Below are 20,000 nucleotides of genomic sequence, written 5' to 3' on the forward strand. Positions count from 1 at the left end.
TTAGTGCGATGGAAAGATATTGAAGGAAGCATCAGTGCCTATATGTTCAAGAGCACTTATGATCAAAACTAAGACGTTCCAGAGGGTGTAGATGAAGAAAAGTAACGTGTAAATCACTTTTCTGCACACAAATGTTTATTTTTTTGAGCTTTAAATAGTCTAACCTTCTGATTACACACAAGTTTTGCCAAGTTCTGACAGGAGTTGCAGAGGAGGTTTTATTATTGCAGAGTTTATTCTGCTCGAGTCACAGACTCTTTATTAATGTGCTTGTGCAAATGAAATGCCTTTCTGTGGTAAACGACAGCATGTCACCTGGAGGATTCCTTTAGAAACAGGATTATTTGTTCATACGTGGGGAAAAACTAGGGAAGCGCATTTGCATGTGAATTTAGAGTCAGCATATCCACTATAGATAGATGCACTTAATTCCCGAACTCTCACACAAAGATGAAATGTTTTATGTGCGATGAATGCTCATTAATTGCACCGGTCTGAATGCGCTGGCGTGCCGTGCAGCTGTTTGTGGATTGGGTGAAAAGGTTTTTCAATGGCATCAGACTGAGTGAGATCAAAATGGCAGGATCTTTTGTTCCCAGAGGTGCCATTAATCCACATTAACCTGCACAGCTGTTCACACTGCCGGCGCTCGATCCGCTGTGAGCGATGGAGGCAGAAGAGCTGCAATAAACCTGCGATCAGCAAACACTGATGAGCCGCTGATTTCATCTCGACGGGCGGCTCGGGTGCTCAGGTCTGGTTTATCGGCCCTCAAACTCCATTCGGTTCAGCAATAAAACTGTGTTAGGAACGTTTTGCTAACGTTCCCATTTAGTTATGAGAAATATTTTTGGTGGTTACATTCCATCTGGTACTTTTGTAAGTTCTCTGAATGTTCAAAACATCCATCAAAAAAAGATTTTAAAAACATTTTTTTTACGAACATTAAAGGCACACTATGTAAGATTTTTGGATCAAAATATCCAAAGACCATTAGAACAGTGTTATATATTTTGTTGATTTGTGCACTTACATTCTCCCTGATGTTTCCAAGAATGTTTTAATCCAGAGAAAGATGCAATTTTAACCACGACACGGACCGTGCGTTGCCTGTCAATGACATCATACCCGCGTCAATGACATCATACCCGCGTCAATGACATCATACCCGCGTTACCCTCGATTTTATTTAGTAGAAACCATGGAAACACCAAAGACGCTTTACTATATTTTGTGTTTTATTAGACAGGTGAGCGACTGTTTGGATACATTCATCGACAGAAAACGAGTAATTGTTAAACAGCTCAACACAGTTAGTCTTTTTGTTTAAATCTCGTTTTCTTAATTTACCATGTTTTACAATGAGTAGCATTATAACAGAACTTTCAACACACTCAAATATATCTAGACACATATATGACCGGACGAAGCGGGTAATGATAATAATAAAAGCTCCACTGCTCTCGAGCCGAAGTCACCACGTCATCAAGCTACGCCTTTGTTTTAAATAATCGACCTCTATAGTTGCGAAAAATGACAGTGTGCCTTTAAGTTATGACATTTTTTTTTTTTTTGGTTACATTCCATCCGTTTCTTTTCTATGTTCTCTGAATGTTCAAAACATCCATAAAAAACACTTTTCAAATGTTGTGTTTGGTTATACGAACATACACCTAGTGGAACATTACTTTTTTTTTTGTTACATTCCATCCGTTACTTTTGAATTTTCTCTGAATCAGTAACATGTTAAAGGGGTGGTATAATGCCCTATTCACAAGATGTAAAATGAGTCTCTGATGTCCCCAGAGTGTGTGTGTGAAGTTTTAGCTCTAAATACCCCACAGATATTTTTATAGTATGTTAAAACTGTCACTTTTTGAGGGTGAGGAAAAGCACGCCGTTTTGTGTGTGTGTGTCCCTTTAAATGCAAATGAGCTGTTGCTCCCAGCACAGGGGGCGGAGTTTCAAGAGCTTGTGTGTGTGTGTGTGTGTGTAATCGGACACACACACACACACACACACACACACACGCACTGAACATTTCAAAAACCAGAGTCGGACAAAGATGAATTTATGTAGCTGATGTGTAGTTATCTTCTAGTCATTGATTAGCATATTCTATCATGATAAGCTATAAATAGCGTTCCCGGGGGCGGGGTTTATGTAAATTTGAATTTTGAATTTTGAAAAAAAAGTGAATTCTTTAAAGAATAATTCCGGTATTTAGCACTTTGAGTCTCTTTTCTGGTTTGTTTTGGATGAACTAGAGTGGTGGACACAGAAATGCTGTCTCGACTTTTTGACTCGTTTAGAGTCGCCTTTGACCGCTTCAGAGTGGCTGTCTGCACGAACAAAACAACCCTTAATGTTCGTTTTCAAAACTGTGCAACTCACCGAGTGGTTAGTGTGAAAACGAACGTGTAGAGAAGAGACTCAAAGTGCTAAATACCAGAATTATCCTTTAAAAGCAAATCTCTCCCTTTGCTGTGAACTTTGAGTCGTAACTTTGCAGATGTTGTTTATGCTCACACAGCAACATTACACACTAACTAAAGCTAGAAAAGTCAAATCATAATCAACCAGCCCTTTAATAAACATTAGATGAACATCCAACTAAAACATCTCAGAAAAACGTTCCATGAACGATGAATAAATAATATTTTTGTTCTAACGTTTTGAGAACGTTATTAAAGACCAGAAAACACTGATCGAACGCTATATTAACATTTGGCCATTTTTCTTCTGTAATGTGACTCGTTTCTGAATAAATCAGAATATTAAATGAGAATAAATGGGACTTTTGGGATTTTCTCCATGAATAATTGTGTAAAGGTGGTTGATCAATAAGAGTGATTGATGATTTCAGCAGAAGGAAAGTCGTTTCTGAGGGGGAGCTCAAGATTATAAAGACATTTATTTCTGTAGAATAACGTCACTGATGAATTATTGATTCAACAATACGAGCAGGAACATGAATTAAGACCGTAAATCGAGCCAGTGTTGATGTCTTGTTGTCTTTTAGCACGTACACCAACACTGAAGTATGCTCCCAATTATGTCAGTTTAATGTTAATGCTAAATGTTAACGTAAAAGGTTATGAAAATACTTATAAATCGATGTTGAAATATATTTCACCCAATTAAAAAATGTTGAAACAACATTGATTTGATTTTCAAAACTAAGACAAAATTCAACAGTGATTTAATCTCGATCCCAGACATTCCCAGAAACAACTAACAGACAGAGCGTCAAGGTTTTCTCACAGTTACGATCAAACGTTCTTCGGTCAAAGTTATCTGGTCTATAATAATGTTAATAATCAAAACATTAGCACAAAAACAATATTTATCATGAGTGTTTTTCTGAAACATTTTAGTTGTACGTTCATCAAGTTCAACTACTGGTTTAACATAAACAAGACAACATAAAAAAATTACAATTTCATAATGTAATGCAAATATCTGGACTGAGTTTGAGTGAAAAAATCACTGTGTGTGTGTGTGTGTGTGTGTGTGTGTGTGTGTGTGTGTGTGTGTGTGAGAGAGAGAGAGAATCTTTTGTAACAAATGTCTTTAATGTCACTTTTCGTCAATTTAATACAATAATTATTGCTGAATAAAAGCAATAATTTATTTTAAAATTCCCAGACTCTTGAATGCTAGTGTACAGGACGAGAGCGCCTGATGGACATGCACAGTAAAAAAATGAACGTTTGTGGTGGAAGACATTATTGTAGAATATCTTGACCAGCTCAGAATCAGCATAACCCCCTCTGGAACACACACACACACACACACACACACACACACACCTGCTAATGCAGCACTAAAGCCTTCTGCTCTCTTTAGTCTTTAACTATTTCACCGACAGTCATTGTGCTCAGATAATGAACGGGTCTAATCTCACTCACACACATTCCTCAGCCTGTGTGTGTGTGTGTGTGTGTGTGTGTGAGTGTGTGAGTGTTTTCTTTTGTCCTTTATTCTTTTATGGTCTTTCAGACGCTGCCCAGGCAACGAAGAGCCGAGCCCATATTGAAGTCTGTGTGTGTGTGTGTGTGTGTGTGCATTAAAAACCTAAACGCATCATCAATCGAGGCGTCTCTGCATCTCTTTTTGGTGGTAAATGTCAGTAAAGATAATAATGCACAGAACTCAAGAGTGAATTATAGAAAGAGCGTTCAGACCGTAATGGATGGAAGAGGTGAAGCTCGGTGACTTTTACCTGCGGAAAGAGGAAAACAGTCTGACGCATGAGAGATCCACACAAACACACACGAGGGGTGATTAACATCATCAGTCCTTATGCAATCTGTGATTTATGTTCACATGATGTTTCTCAAATGTTTTTTCTAAAATCAACATGGACTTTCAAAATTGACTTATTTTACTTTAAGTGTGTCTCGACTCACCCTACAGTTCACAATACAGTTAGCCTATATTATGACATAAATATGCATCCAGCAGTGAGCAAATCATAAAATGACTGATCAAAGTGCTCATGATTTATTATATTTTTGTGGCAAGTCTGTTTGAGACGTTTGAGAGCGTCTCCAAAAGCTTCATCATCGCAATAGACCAGAATATGAGGCAAAATAATGATGCAGTGCCTTTGATTTCAGCGTCCAGATGCTCATCACTGGTGTCGCTCAGTCAGAGGATGACAATCAGACATCTAGACTTGATCTATAGCCTGTATTAAATCTCTGACTATACAAAAAGCCTGTGTTTTCTTCCTGAGCTCCTAATGGAGTGTTTTCACCTCGAGACACGTCCGTCTGCACCGCTGCCGCCGATAATTATCCGGTGTTATAAGAGACGGTGAGTAAACGTCACCAAACGGTACAGAACATAATCCATAATCACAGGCCTTTCTTTAATCATCCTGGCGCTCGTTTGAGACCCGGTCGGGGTGCAGAAACGCGAGATCACGTACCGAAGACGTGCTTCTGTGCCGCTGCACTCAATTCAGTCATTATTTACAACCACCATTAAGATGACAGGAAACATTTAAGTCTTGCGTTTTACTGTATTGTAGTATTAAAGGAGTTATTCACTTACACAGCTAACAATAATGTGTTCTAAGAATGTTCTGCTTTCCTTAGTTCCCATTAAGGTCATAGATATATATATATTCATAGATTCTAATTTAGCGGCCGTTTCAATGGGCCGCAATACAGAAGCCGTCCGCCATATTGGAACAGTCAAAGCCGTGATTAAGTCGACTGAGGCCTTGTTTACACCTTGTATTACAGTTTTTTTTAACTGCTTACACACAAAATCCTTACTTGTCACACAATTTCTGAAACCTGACACTCAAACACCAGAACCACACACCAAATCTGCAAAACCATACACTAATTCTCGCTTTAGGTTTTAAATAACTGTATGTATATGAATTAGGCATTTTATGTAGGGTTCGGGCAAAGGTGTTTGCAACATAAGACAAATGTTTGTGATATTTTGAATGGAGTGCTTCATTTTGCAAGAGATATGAGGCATTTTGCATTTTGTGTGTGCAATTCTTGGATTTGTGTGTAAAGTAAAAAAACAAAAAAAAAGCGTGTACGCAGTGGAAAAAACTGTACGAAGTGTTTTGGTGGATCGGATCACAAGTGGATGACGGTACAGCTGTAAACGGGGTCTAAAACGCTTGAGCTTGTGCACTTTCGACACTTCCAGAGGGAGTTGAAAACACATTAGACCGGATTGCTTTCGTAGGGTAAACGCTCATGTGATCGAATGCGTTCGAACAGCCACTAAAGTCCGTCTGCTCTCCGTCTACTGACCTAATGCGTGAACATTGTGGAAGCTTGCTAGACAGACAGGATCTAAACTTTGTTGGCTGGAGACCCAAGTTTGGTTTGAAGATGAAAAACGTACCAAGCACAATGTTCTCTTACCATTCCTGATTTCTAACACACACTCAGCGTTCGGCGGGTCTTGTGTCTGTCAGAGCAGAAACTGAAGCTGATGCTCTCCGTATGTTTACGTATGTATACATTAAACCACGCAAAGACCCTCCTCTCGAAGAAATCTGGACAGAAGTGGGTGAAAGTGGATAAAAGAGACGGATTAAAACACCAGCTGTAAACAGGGCCTGAGTGTCTGCAACTGTAGTTAGACGCATGAATATCTATATGAAATAGTCTTCAGCAGATGATTTTGTGTATGTGTACATATCTATGATTGAGTTATTATTCAAAACGGGCAGTTTTTAAAAATGTTTCAATAAAACAATCTTGATTAAATGAACGTTAAAGGAACATTACATTGTATCATTCTTCAAACATTATGCAACATTACTTTTGAATGTTCTCTGAACGTTCTGAAACAAGTAGTTACAATTAAAAAATGTTAGACGAACTTCCATATAAATGTTTTTTTGCTAACGGTTTGAGAACCAGATAACTGCAAAAGCTTGGCACTAATATGTGCACTTTAGGTAATATGTACCTTCAAGGTACTAATATGCATATTTTGCAAGCATACAGTTTAATGATTGTTTACTGTGCCCTGTGGTGTAAATCCAGCTTTTAATGTTGTTTATGTGTCTATGTGGTGTTTTTAATACGCTTTAAGACAAAGCATGTGTAAGTTCATAAGTCGACACCATTGCTGAGTATTTCCTCCTTAAAACTGCAGTGAACCAAAGACAGCCTCAAAAACACGCTTTGAAATCGCTGGTGTTTCTGACGTCACAAACTACCTTGTAACCAATCAGATCAACGTGTGATCGTCAATGAGGCTGCGTTCCATTCCAAAACTGTCATGCCCTTCACTCGCTAACTTCCCTCCGTCTCGCTCACTCGGATGTATGTCATTGCTTACGTTTCAGGAGCGCCCACTACTGGCGGAAACTGCGGCGGGCTGAACTGGAATGTCCTGAGCCCTTGATCACTTGGAATCAACCGTGGAGTTGATTTATTATTTACATTTTTTTCCCTTTAATAATTTGTTTAATTCAGCATCCAAATGTATATAGGTGTATTTGGGTTGTTTTAAATTAAAAATATATATAATTAATATATCATAGACTTGTTTGTTGTGGTGGTGATTAGATGAGATCTGTGGTGACATCACAATCGTACTGCATTGTGGGACATAGGTGCCTGAAGTGTACATATGCAGTAGACCCGCTCCCTCGGTCAAAATCGAGGGAACGAGGGTCTATCCATATAAACTTCCCTCGTCCACTTCACGAAGTGGAACACACTTCAAAATGGCGGCAGGGATTCCCCTGAGGGGAAGTGCTTAGGGAAGTTCGCAAGTGCGTGTCTAAAAGTGGACTGGAACGCAGCCCCAGTGGATCTCTGAGCTGAGTGAGTGAGTGGAGGCGGGGCCCATTTGCATATTCAGAGAACCGCCCATACTAATTAAGGCAAGGGTGTCGAGTTAAATTCAAGATATTTTAAGGCATGACAAAAAATAATTCAAGGAAAAAACACTTAAATATGTCATTTTGGTGATCAAAGATGAGTTTTAAAGGATAAAATGATTGACTACAGGAGGACATTAACTGTTTTCACCCTCAATAACCAATATTCTCTCTCACTCATAGATCAGATGGACAGCTGTTGAGAGTCATTCGCTCTTTTACAACGATGGAGGTTCATCGAATAACATCACATCCCTCCACAACAGAAGCAGAACTGTGGATTAACTCGTCTTCTTCGTTTCTCTCTCCGAGTGAGAACTGGACCGACAGCGGATCGGTGTATTACGGCCCGGGAGTCGCCGGGATCCTCATCCCGCTAATCTACATCACGGTGTGTGTCGTCGGCCTGATCGGAAACACTCTCGTCATCCACATCGTTCTGCGATATTCCCAGGCGGAGTCAGTGACGAATATTTACATTCTCAATCTGGCCATCGCAGACGAACTCTTCATGCTGGGTTTACCGTTTCTCGCCGTGCAGAACGGCCTGCTCTCGTGGCCCTTCGGATCGCTAATGTGTCGTCTGGTCATGACGGTGGACGCCATTAACCAGTTCACTAGCATCTTCTGCCTGACGGTGATGAGCATCGATCGATATCTTGCTGTAGTGCATCCGCTCCAGTGCTCTAGGTGGCGCCAGCCTCGTGTGGCTAAGACTGTGAACGCAACCGTATGGGCCGTGTCTTTCGTGGTGGTTCTTCCGGTTGTGGTTTTCGCCGGCGTTTTGAAGGACGACGGGAATTGTAGCATCGTGTGGCCGGAGCCGGCGGAAGTTTGGAAAGCGGCGTTTATAATCTACACTTCGACTGTCGGGTTTTTCGGCCCGCTAACGGTAATATGCTTGTGTTATCTGCTGATCGTTGTGAAAGTGCGCAGCTCCGGACGAAAAGTCCGCGCTACGTCGATCCGCCGCAGAAAGTCTGAGCGCAAAATCACGCGCATGGTTGTGATCGTCGTAGCCGTGTTTGTGTTCTGCTGGCTGCCGTTTTACGTGCTAAACATCGTGAACCTGCTGGTGCTTCTCCCGGGAGAGTTCAGAGGCCTGTATTACTTCGTCGTGGTTCTTTCCTACGCTAACAGTTGCGCGAATCCCATTCTGTACGGCGTCTTGTCGGATAACTTCAAAAGAGGATTCCGGAAAGCCTTGTGCCGATCGTCCAGACGTGTGGAAAATCACGATCAGCAACCGGGAACGGGATTGGTTGCGTTACCACTCGAGGAGATTCGAAGAGAACTGGACCTGAAGGAACACCTGAAGGTGATCGACGTCGAAGAGAACGAGGAGAACGAACTCCGGAACGGATGCAGCGAGGAAAACACTGGGAAAGCGGACGTGGAGCGATCCGTTAGCTCGACACATGAGAACAGCGGAGCGCGGATATCACATCTGTCGGAGAACAGCAAGGACAAACGCTCTGTCCTGGAGATCAGCTGCTTGTGAGCAACACTCGCTACGTTTACATGCACAACTTTTGTTAAAATTTGAATTCATTCCGATTGATGAATCCGAACGTAGTGTTTACATGAACGCTAAACATGTGATCGGGTTGATATGCGCGTTTACAAACACAAGATTCAAATCGGAATTGAGTTTTTGACCTGCACGAGTTTCCCGCTGTTTGCGCATAATAGCTAACTATTCTCCTACATTGGTTCTTTATTTGTTTTAAACAGCAGACTTAATATTTATCCATTTCTGGTCATAATTTGGAGACAGTGAGCATATGAACCGTTGAGCCGTGCTCTTATATTTATCACGCAGTAAAAATGCCCGCAACGTCATGACGCTATCAACGTCATTGCACATGCGCAGTCCTTTCAGTTTCGGTTTTCAATCCGATCAAGTGTTTACATAATCTCTCGAGTGGATTAGAAAAGGAATAAACCACTCCTTTCGATCCGATCGACATTTAATGGAATAAAATAAACTTAAAAAGGAATAAACTTTGATCGAAACTTCAATCGGATCGAGTAAGGTAAGGTGTTTACATGAAGGCTTCAGTCCGATTGAGCCGTCAGTCCGATTACTAATGCATTATTTGGTTGCATGTAAACGTAGCCAGTGTCCGTTCAACACTGCCAAGAAAACACGGCCTTTGCTCGTATTCTTTATTTAGATCTCGTGTAACGTCATTCATTGAGCAGGAAACTGGAAAATATCAGTATGTTTACATGCACTGATTGTCCTCACTCTGATTTCAGATTCTAAAAGTTCTGTTCAAAACGTTGCAATCCGATTCATAAAGTACATGAGCATTTCACGTATTCCGAACAAACCTTCTGCGCATGTGCGTCAGGTGCCGCGTTCCACCCAGAGAGAGACACTGCGGTAATGTAGGATATAACTGACAAGTTTGGGGTCAGTAGGTTTTCTTTTTGTTAAAGAAATTAATACTTTTATTCAGTATGGCAGCATTAAATAGATCAAAAGTGACAGTAAAGACACTTATAATGTTATAAAAGATTCTATTTTAAATAAATGCTGTTCTTTTGAACTTTCTGTTCATCAAAGAATCCTGCAAAATAAATTGTATGACGGTTTCCACAAAAATCTGAAGCTGTTTTCAACACTGATAATAATTGTAAATGTTTCTTGAGCATCAAATCATATTAGAAGGATCATGTGACACTGAAGACTGGAGTAATGATGCTGAAAATTCAGCTTTGATCACAGGAATAAATTACACTTTACTGTATATTCACATTGAAAACAGCTGGTTTACCCTGGAATAATATTTCACTATATTTTTGATCAAATAAATGCAGTCTTGGTGAGACTTTCAGAACCCCAAACTTTTGAACAGTATCTAAAAAGAAAGCTAAGCAAATACGCTTTCTTAATAAAGAGTTCATAAGACGGGATGTAAATAAACATGCACACATTCACAAGACGTAAAACTCAACACTGCACACATGCACAGGTGTATCTGAACTGAGAAAATAGTCGGATTCAAGTGTTTACATGCGTAATTCTTCCCTGCTGATGGGATTATTTCAGATCCACACCTTCAATCCGATGGAAATGTGATTCAGATCAGGCTCAGCCGGATGGATTATGGTGTTCACATGAAGGCTTTGATTATAAATATTGTATTTGGGAGCATTTTCCCGAATCAGCTGCATAATCATATCAGGAACAGTGTTGGACTGACGATCAGGACTGAGATCCACATATCCTCTGTTCTTCATCTGAAGGGCAGAAACTGCAGCAGTTGTGGTCACTGCATGTGTGTGTGTGTGTGTGTGTGTTTACTGACATTTGAGGGAACCCAGTGATGCATCTTACATTAAAAGCTATTGTGCATTATTACTCGTCTGGAATACTTGATTGTGATTGGTTGTGGTGTCATTTCTGTGGTATAAATGACGTTCCGCTCACAGAATAAAAGCCTTTACACTCCTCCTAATCAATAATTAATCTCCGCTCATTAGTCGTGTGTTAAACAAAACCATTAGCATCAAAGCACAGGCTGACAGAACAAACACACTCTGTAATCTTCACGGAACACTAATGTAAATAATAAGACACAAACACATGCATTTTTCTGATTATGACATTTTAGTACAGATCAGACTGCTAATTAATAACAAACGGTTCAGTCTTTATTCACTTCCTGCTGTTGCGATGTAAGATGTGTGGTGGGGAAAAACAGCAGTCAACATAAGCTTGAATCCCAGACAGTTTCTGGGAAACGAGGAAGCGCTGCTCATTCCGGCACGACGTCTCCGATCCACTTGAGGTACGGCGGGTTCCCCTGATCGATGGGTAAGCTGATGACCTCCGCCACTTCATACGGGTGATTCGACCTGCACAACACACGTTATTTATTCAGCACTGCTGTGGAGTATTTATAGATGAAAGCTGAAGCGCCAAACAGAGGCACACAAACTTTCAATGCCAAACCGACTGCGATTAGCTTTAGTACTGAGAAATTCTGGAAATGTGTATTGTGTAGCTTGACGTGTCGTGGATACCGGACGTATTCAGCGAGAGCAGGAATCTTCGAACTCCTCGTCTTAATCATCTGAAACAAATGAAAAGAAAACTTGAGTTATCAGATATTACATGCATGTGCCACAGAACACAACGTCTGAAAACACACATCACTGTACATGAAGAGATGTGAATGAATGCAATGTTATTGTTCACTATTATTGTGTTACTGTATATTTAAGGGTTTTCTTCTCAGTAGTGTACATTATTCTGTCTAAAGCTGAGTGTCGGCTGAAGTGCGGACGGGCTTCAGCTCGGGGTTCGACACACACTGGTTTACGCCACGGAATAGAAGAATAATCAGCTAATTCCGATGTCTTGAAAAGAATTTCAAGTTTATACAATGTAATTAGAATTTTATAACTTGCAATTGCGAGTTTCTATAAAAAAAAAGGTCAGAATTGTGATAAAAAAAAAAAAAAAAAAGGCGATTCTGAAAAAAACAAATATATAAAATTGCATTTCTGACTTTTTTCTCGCATTTGCGAAGTTTATATCTTAAATATTCTGAATTGAGATATAAAAATGCAATTTTTCTCACTTTACCAGTAAATCATCCTGACTGTAATGTGAATATCTGTACTGTAAGTAAGCTCAAAGATGTGAGTCCTCATCATTTCTACATGTGTGTCGATGTTCTTCTGTCTGGATCTGCTCAGCCGTTCTTATAGAGATTTAAACGGGCCAGAACTGAATTATGCTTTAATGAAAATAAAACATTAATAAAGATGGAGATACGGAGCAGAACATTATACGTTATTGATCAAATCAGCATTTAAACTCACCATCAGAACTTCAGTGTCTTCCTCGATCTTCCCCTGCCACTCGTACCTGCACACACACACACACACACACATCAGAACCATACACACACACACACATCAGAACCATACACACACACACCAGAACCACACACACACACACATCAGAACCACAGCATCTCAAACACACACAAATACAAACACACTCTCTCTCTCTCTCACACACACACACTCTCTCACACACACACACACACACACACAGCTCGTATCTGCAGACGCACAATAACACACACATCAGAACCACACAGACTCACACTCACTCACACCTCGTACTCACACACACACAGCTCGTACTCACACACACTCTCTCACACACACACAGACACAGACACACACACACACACACAGGTACTCACACAGATGTGATCTGCGGTATGATGTTCACACACGCCGCCAGCTTCTTCTCCACTATTCCTCTGAGGAGAGTTCATGAAAACACACACATTAATTCACAAACTCACGACAAACACACACACACACACACACATATTCCACTAGGGGTGTGAAATATATTCACAATATATTCAGTATTTTATTCTTAATATAAAGTCAGCATTAAGAGAGATGTTTTTATAACAGAGCAAAATATATGATCATCAATATCACTGTTTATTGTTAAATTTGTGCAAATATGATTCTTTCTTGTGTTCATATAGTAAAAGAAAGTATGTCTGGATTATTCAAATGTGTATTTTTACGTTTTCCATGAAACTATCTGAGTGTGTTCGGCCACAACGACTGTTTCTCTCTGGCTGGAAAAGTTATTGTAATATATTTTAGATGCTGCTATATTCTATTTTTATATTTTCTATATTTATTTATATTAATTTAAACCTTGAGTAATTTTGCAGTGTTTTTGTCATTTGTATTGTTTTTTTAAATGCTTATATTGTTTTATTCATTTTTATTTCAGATCAGTGCATTTTTATTGCCCTTTTTTCAATCCACTTTAAACTGAAATATGGCGCTAACCTGATGTATGTCGATCGAAACTATACTTACAAAAAATCGGCTAAATGTAAAAAAATGATCAGCTTCAAATGTGGAGCGTGACTCTATTAGACGCTCAGCTGTTTTCAGACTCCACATTTTTTGTAAAATACATATTTTGTATAAAATACTTAAGGTCATCGCACACTGAGTCCGAAACTTTCGTCCGGTGTGGTGACAGGCATACTACTGATCAGATTTAGATCAGGCATACTAATGGATTGTGAAATTGTGAAATTAAACATTTCTCGTTGTTAGTGTGTTTTTTTATTTATTATAAATAAACAACATATTTGAGCTTCAAACAACTACATTCTCGACTGAGAAACTTTTAAAACTATATTTCGTGACACAATAACAGTAGTATTTTTAAATTTCGCGGTCTTTCTCCTGCTATTGATGTAACTTGAGATTTTAAATATTAGCTATAGAATATATACAATTTACATATACAATTTAATTTAATTTAATCTTACCTTGCATATAGCAGCGGGATTTAGCATTCTACATAAAGCTACCACATAATAACACTAAAACAGGTCACGTTAGCTACAAGTTGTCGTGAGATCAGATTTAGATCAGGCATACTAATGGGGTCCTAAGCTCGGACTCATCTCTTCAATAGGACGCGATTTCATATCAGGTACATATTCATATCAGGTTCGATTTTCTGCTTTTTTCGCATCTATAGCAAGTGTTCTGAATGGTGTTTCGACACATCACAGCCACCGGATGACGAATACGAGATAAAACCTCGGAAACTGTCGGACTCAAGTGTGTCGGACTCAGTGTGCACCTCATGTTCCCTCAGGACTCAGTGTGCACCTCATGTTCCCTCAGGACTCAGTGTGCACCTCATGTTCCCTCAGGACTCAGTGTGCACCTCATGTTCCCTCAGGACTCAGTGTGCACCTCATGTTCCCTCAGGACTCAGTGTGCACCTCATGTTCAGTACCTGGCCAGCTCTTTGGCCACCGTGTCGTTCGGGCAGGTCACGAAGGCCGCCGAGTGTGTGCCAGACGAGTGTGTTTCTGTTGCCATGGAGAACGTGCGCGATCCGATCCACCGCAGCACCGGCAGCATCAAAACACCTGACAGAAGCGACTGGACAAAACACACACACACACACACACAACTGTGGTACTTGAGTGAAAGTACAGACACTACTGGTCAAATATTACTCCGTTACAAGTAAAAGTTGTAAAAGACAGATTTTCACTTAAGTAAAAGTACAAAAGTACTTGTTTTTAAAAGTACTTAAGTATCAAAAGTAAATGTCAATGCAATGTTTTATTATTGTTGTGTGTGATACTTACAGTACCGTATGCCTCTGAATCTATACCTTCCCTCATATCAATATCAAATGTATTTCTAGAACACAGTTACAGTGGGACTGAATGTGACACTGAATAAGTCAATAACGTCCACAATGGTTTCGGACACACAAATATCTGATCCCTCACATATTGCCCCTATTTAAAATAGCCTTAGCCTTACTGTTATCTATAAGCTAGTGTGCTCCAAAACAATGACAAAATTCACATTTAAAAGAGCAAACCCAATGTTGAAAATGAAAATCAGGTTGATGTCAGAATCCAGCGTCAGATTGACGTTAATCTCCAACGCTGGACAGACGTTGTATTGCGGATGAAAATGAAAATCTTTCATTTCCAAGCAAAATCCTCCAGAGTGACGGTACTACTCTCTACTCAAGGACCGGGACAGAAATGCAGTGGAGTAAAAAGTAAAAAGTTTGCAGAAAAAAATAATACTCAAGTAAAGTGCAGATACTCAAAAAGTGTACTTAAGTGCAGTACTCAAGTAAATGTTCTTTGTTCCTGAACACCTCTGGTTAAAGGGATCCCAGACAGCAACATAGTGTCGGCCCAGATCCGGCCCACATCCGGTACACGTGCCTTGTCAGAATACACACACTTGCGGTCTTGGCCACTTGAGAGTGTGTGTACGCTACAGGGAGTAAGTGTGCAAGACTGTGCCATGTCTTAAAAATGCCAAATGGTGCGTTCAAGACATCTCGAAAAGATCGTAGTTACGAGCTGAACACACATGATCGCCGCCACAACGTCGTGTTGTGAATTTTTAGGGTGAATTGCCCTAAAGTGGGACACGGTCTAATGTGGGACACCGAAGGTCTAGTGTAGACAACACACATACAGTCAAACCAAACATTATTCAGACACCAGATATAATTTTTTATATTGTTTCACTAGTGTGATCAGGACACTATAGTTCATTTATGTGAGTGAGGAGAGCAAAATAAAGTAAACTGTGACATATTATACCCCAATATTCTTCATTCAGTGTCTACCAGTACAACTTTGGGACCAATAATGATTCGGACACTTTGAGCTGATCATGTTCTGCTGAAGTGTGTTTTCTTTAATTGCTAATGCTCTTTTTACACACAGACTGAACACAATGAAGCATTGCTTGGTGATTGGTTGAGCTAAACTGGTATTATCTAATTGTGTAGTTAAATTTAACAGCTGACAGATATTCAACATAATTCATGTGTGAGACAGTCTAACAGAAGGACGGACAAAACCAGTCAAATATCATCTGAGTTCTTGTCATATTTTATCACCATTTTCTGAACTATAGCGAATAAACTGTGATAATGTGAGAAATGTTGAAGGTGTCGGAGTATATTCTGGTTTGCCTGTATATGTATTAGGGGTGTCCATGGTTAACCGATTAACCGTTAAAAATTGCGTAACCGAGTGAAACATTTTGCTCGGTTAAGTGGCGTCAATGGCGTGCATTTAATTTAGTTGTAATACATTTTTGCACCACCAGAGACCGCTAGACCAGTTTTCTAATATGAAGCGGGCAAAGAAAGCGCGCGTCCGAGAGTGAAGGCTGTGCGCGAGCCAGAAACAAACATAGTATCCGCGCCACTGATGGCAGCACAATAATATCTGTCTGCAGAGCCGCAGAGCCACAGCTTTACCCCAGCAGTTTTACCCCGCGCATGCGCAGTTTCACCACAACAGTTTTACCCGCAGAGTCTGTTTACCGTTACATTAACCCATACAATTTGTATTATGCATTTCCTAAACATGTAGTTGCTAATCAAACCCTTTATGAACAAACTACTAATCTATAAAACACAATCGGTCTTCCGACCTTTTACTATTGTGTTGATATGCGCGAGGGAGAGAGAGCAATACAGCGCTCGTGTTGTTTGAAGGCGGTGAGAGTGCGCGCGCGGCCGGGGCTCTCTCACTGTTTGTTCTTATGCGCCCTGTCCACTGATCTAAATAATTAGTTGTTACGACGACTTATTTGTTCACTCGTTTTAATAAATCGTGGACACGTACTAATTCCCTCCCTCATTTTGATTTAACGAATTACAACGTGGCCAAAAACAGTTTGATAGGCTACTATTAATTAGTGAATGCTAAAAACCTATTTTTTTGTGAATTGGTGAATATTCAGGTGAATTATTTCGTGGCCACGAATTAATAATAATTATAAAACTGTTTTTCTTACCTGTGAAGATAGCTCTTCAGTGAAGGCCGACTATTCTCGTACAGCTTTTTATTCCTTTTTTTTTTTTTTTGTGAATTGGTGAATATTCAGGTGAATTGTTTCGTGGCCACGAATTAATAATAGCTGCTACCTCCGCACGTTTTACAAGACCCTTCTCGATCGCAGCGGCAACGAGCACTTTGATCACTTGATTTAAAAAACAAAACATTTCAGCGCTAGATCGCCTAAAAAAAAAAACGAACGAAATGAATGCTCTGCTAGTTAACTGGAGATGTTTTGTTTATTTGTATTGGTATTCGTGCCGCGAGATGTTTCAAAAGTGGTGGGGACATGTCCCACCCGCAAATTACGCCTATCTCGGGGTTGCGGCGCGCACACTATGGTTAACCGAGTATTAACCGCTAAGGGCCTCGGTTAACGGTTAATGAAAAACTTGAAAACGTGCAGCCCTAATATGTATGCCAGTGAAACTATGGGTTAGCCAAAGCTGTGGTGTCATGTAGTCAAAATCACATGACCGCTCAAGTTTCCAGTCAAATGAGGGTATTTCATCAGGCAACCCAAATGTCAGTGACAGAGTTTTGACAAACTTGATATTAAGGAATATAAATTAATTTTAAACAAAACAATCCTGCCACGTTTTGGCGAAATGTTTGTCCATCAAAAAAATAGTATCACTCTGTATGTATAGACTATATATTTTTATCAAATTTTCAAGTGTCCCACTTTAGGACATGTGGTTTGGAAAAGTGGGACAGTGTGATCCACCTAAAGTGGGACAGCACTTCAGTCCGTCAGAAATGTGTGGTGGTGGGACATGATTTGTGGGACAAAAAAATGGTTATTTACAGGGTTTTAGTGTTGTTTTACAATATTATAATACTGTTACTGCAGATGTTTAAAGTTTGTTCAAGATGTGGGTTCTTTCTTTTTTTAGCAAGTTGCAAGATTGTATATTTTGCCTTCAAATAGCCTAGGCTATGCTTATTGTGGTTGTATGTGTTTGTTGTTAAGATGAACTAGAGAACAGTCAGGAATTAACTCTTTTTATCTGTCTACACAACATTACACAGGCCTATGATAATAGTTATTTAACGTCTTGATAATCAATGCATCAAAACTATCATAATGTATTATTTGTCTGATGAAGTTCAATTATCCATGTTTCATCCTCCCATAACCAAGAGAATTACTAACTGAAGAATATTTTACTATTCCACATGAATCTGTGCTTTTGGCCCTTTCAGTGTCCCACATTAAACTGCAGCTCGTCTCAGGCGACTTGCACTAATATGCCTATCATTTCTTTTATGAACGCGTTATCTGCATTTTCTCTTTTGATTTGATTAGGACACATCCTGGGTTTTTTAAAATGGTAGTGGATGTGGATTTAATGTTTTGGCTACACATCGCAATATGTCACAGAAATGCAAAAAATGTCCCATATTTAGGGCAATTCCTCCTAACTGTGGTTGTGTTCGGCTGAAAGAAGAGAGTCATACACACATAGGATGGCTTGAGGATTATGAGTAAATGATGGGATAATTTTCATGTTTGGGGGAACTATCCCTTTAACACACACACACACACACACACACACACACACTCACCAGACAGAAGAAGCTCAGCGCTCCTCGCATCAAACCTCTTCACCTGTGCAGGTAAAGCAACACTTTACACTCACTTTAGTTCAAAACCTTGCTTTCACCTGATGGATGTGCATGCATCTCTTTTCCATACAACAACGGTTTGTGTCTGTAAATCACCATAAAGTGCATCACAACATTTTTATGACGCTTTTATTTGGTTACTTTGTGTTAGTTTCTGTTGTCTGGAAAAGAGCTCGAGAAACACACTGACACCAGTGAACACTGAGCTCATGCAGAGCTGTTATGCGTTTAAACGTTCACTTCATCACTGTGAAGCTGTTTATAAGTCATTAGAACGAAGAAAGTAAGATAATAATGAAGAAAATAAGCATGTCTCGCTCACCTCGCAGCCACTGACTCTGCCGTAAAGCGTCCGCGACTGTCGTACAGAAGCAGTGCCAGAGCCGCTGTAAAGCGAGACTCCGAAGTCAACACAAAAAAAGAAAGTTCACTGGGGAAGAGACAAAATACTGTTTTTAACGGATGTCAGTGCGAGACAGACGTCAGTACGTCGTAGTTTGCCAGTATTTATCTATGTTTGGAGTTTAACACCGCAGTTTTAGGTGGAGTCGCGGGAAATCGAGTTCCCGGAAGTAAAAACCCCACTCATTTTCTGCATATGGAAATTGATTTTTAACAATAACTTATAAACCATTTAATTCAGTCCTACTGTGAGTTCCAAGGATGTTAATTGATGGTATATACTTCTGCTAAAGCCGTCAGCCCGAATTATAACATAATCGTGCTGAATTCGCAAATTTTAACAAACATACTAAGACACAAAAACAAACAAACTTTCAGACAATAAACAAGTTATAGTTCAATAGTCAACAAGAAAAAGAATATAAAGAAGACTAATTTACCAATTGAAAATGAGTTGTCAAGAGATGTAAAAGAAAGAAAACAAAGAAAAGAAAAACAAGGGAGGCACAAAAATGAATAAAAGCATATTATGAAAGAATTTTAAACATGGCACAAATTCTAGATGTTTTTTTATAGCTTTCTATTTAGTATTTAAGTACAAATTCAATTCTTGTTTGAAGATGTCCAAGCGGGCTTTACTTTTTGTATATTTACATTTATGGATATAAAACTTTCTAATAATAAATAAAAGGAGGTTAATACAAAAACTTGCTTTTATTAGATTATTATTCTTGTCATTAATATAAAACCCAAAAATAATGTCTGTAAGATTAGGAAAAATCCCAGGACACATTTTGGACAATCAAGGCATTAACATTACTGTAGAAAGACTGAGCAACAGGACACAATGGCCTACAGTTTCAGAAGAAACTTCACAAAAAGATGATTTCGTGGTGAAAGACTACATTCCCCATCATTGCAGTATCTCTGGCAGCGCTATCGTAATTTTCTGCTTTATGTTTTTTTTATTTATCACAACCATGTTTTAGTACAAGCGAGTGTTATATATAAAAAAAAAAAAAAAAGTACCAAACGTATTGTAATTAATCTGAAATGCATAAATTACGACCATGTCGTAAACCGTGTTGTTAACGGAAGTTGCGTAGGTGCTACGTCACAGATCAGCTGGTGTCTTCCGGCGCGCGCAAACACAGCGAGGTTCCGCGTGTGAC

At 39.5% G+C, this 20,000-nt stretch overlaps 2 protein-coding genes and 1 long non-coding RNA gene across 3 annotated transcripts in view; 2 read left to right on the plus strand and 1 right to left on the minus strand.

The window, feature by feature from the left end:
- Positions 1–7,604: 7,604 nt before the first annotated feature.
- Positions 7,605–8,879, plus strand: LOC311301255 (somatostatin receptor 3; the record flags this gene model as incomplete). The annotated part of the gene is made up of 1 exon (XM_084426226.1): positions 7,605–8,879. The coding sequence occupies one exon, from the start codon at positions 7,605–7,607 to the stop codon at positions 8,877–8,879; it is 1,275 nt and encodes a 424-aa protein (XP_084282352.1).
- Positions 8,880–10,978: 2,099 nt separating this feature from the next.
- On the minus strand, positions 10,979–19,078 carry LOC311301706 (protein CutA homolog). The gene is made up of 7 exons (XM_084426983.1): positions 18,749–19,078; positions 18,367–18,409; positions 14,199–14,347; positions 12,610–12,669; positions 12,218–12,263; positions 11,414–11,463; positions 10,979–11,245 (listed from the first exon to the last, which is right to left on the minus strand). Exons 2-7 carry the CDS (start codon positions 18,394–18,396, stop codon positions 11,146–11,148), a joined length of 435 nt encoding a protein of 144 aa, XP_084283109.1. The 5' UTR covers positions 18,397–18,409; positions 18,749–19,078; the 3' UTR covers positions 10,979–11,145.
- Positions 19,079–19,925: 847 nt separating this feature from the next.
- Positions 19,926–20,000, plus strand: part of LOC311301707 — an 822-nt gene continuing 747 nt past the window's right edge. The window contains exon 1 of the long non-coding RNA XR_014629492.1: positions 19,926–20,000. This exon is cut by the window's right edge and continues 29 nt beyond it. This is a non-coding gene — a long non-coding RNA (uncharacterized lncRNA).

The sequence above is a fragment of the Rutilus rutilus genome (assembly GCF_951802725.1).
Source record: "Rutilus rutilus genome assembly, chromosome: 12".
Classification (NCBI taxonomy): domain Eukaryota; kingdom Metazoa; phylum Chordata; class Actinopteri; order Cypriniformes; family Leuciscidae; genus Rutilus; species Rutilus rutilus.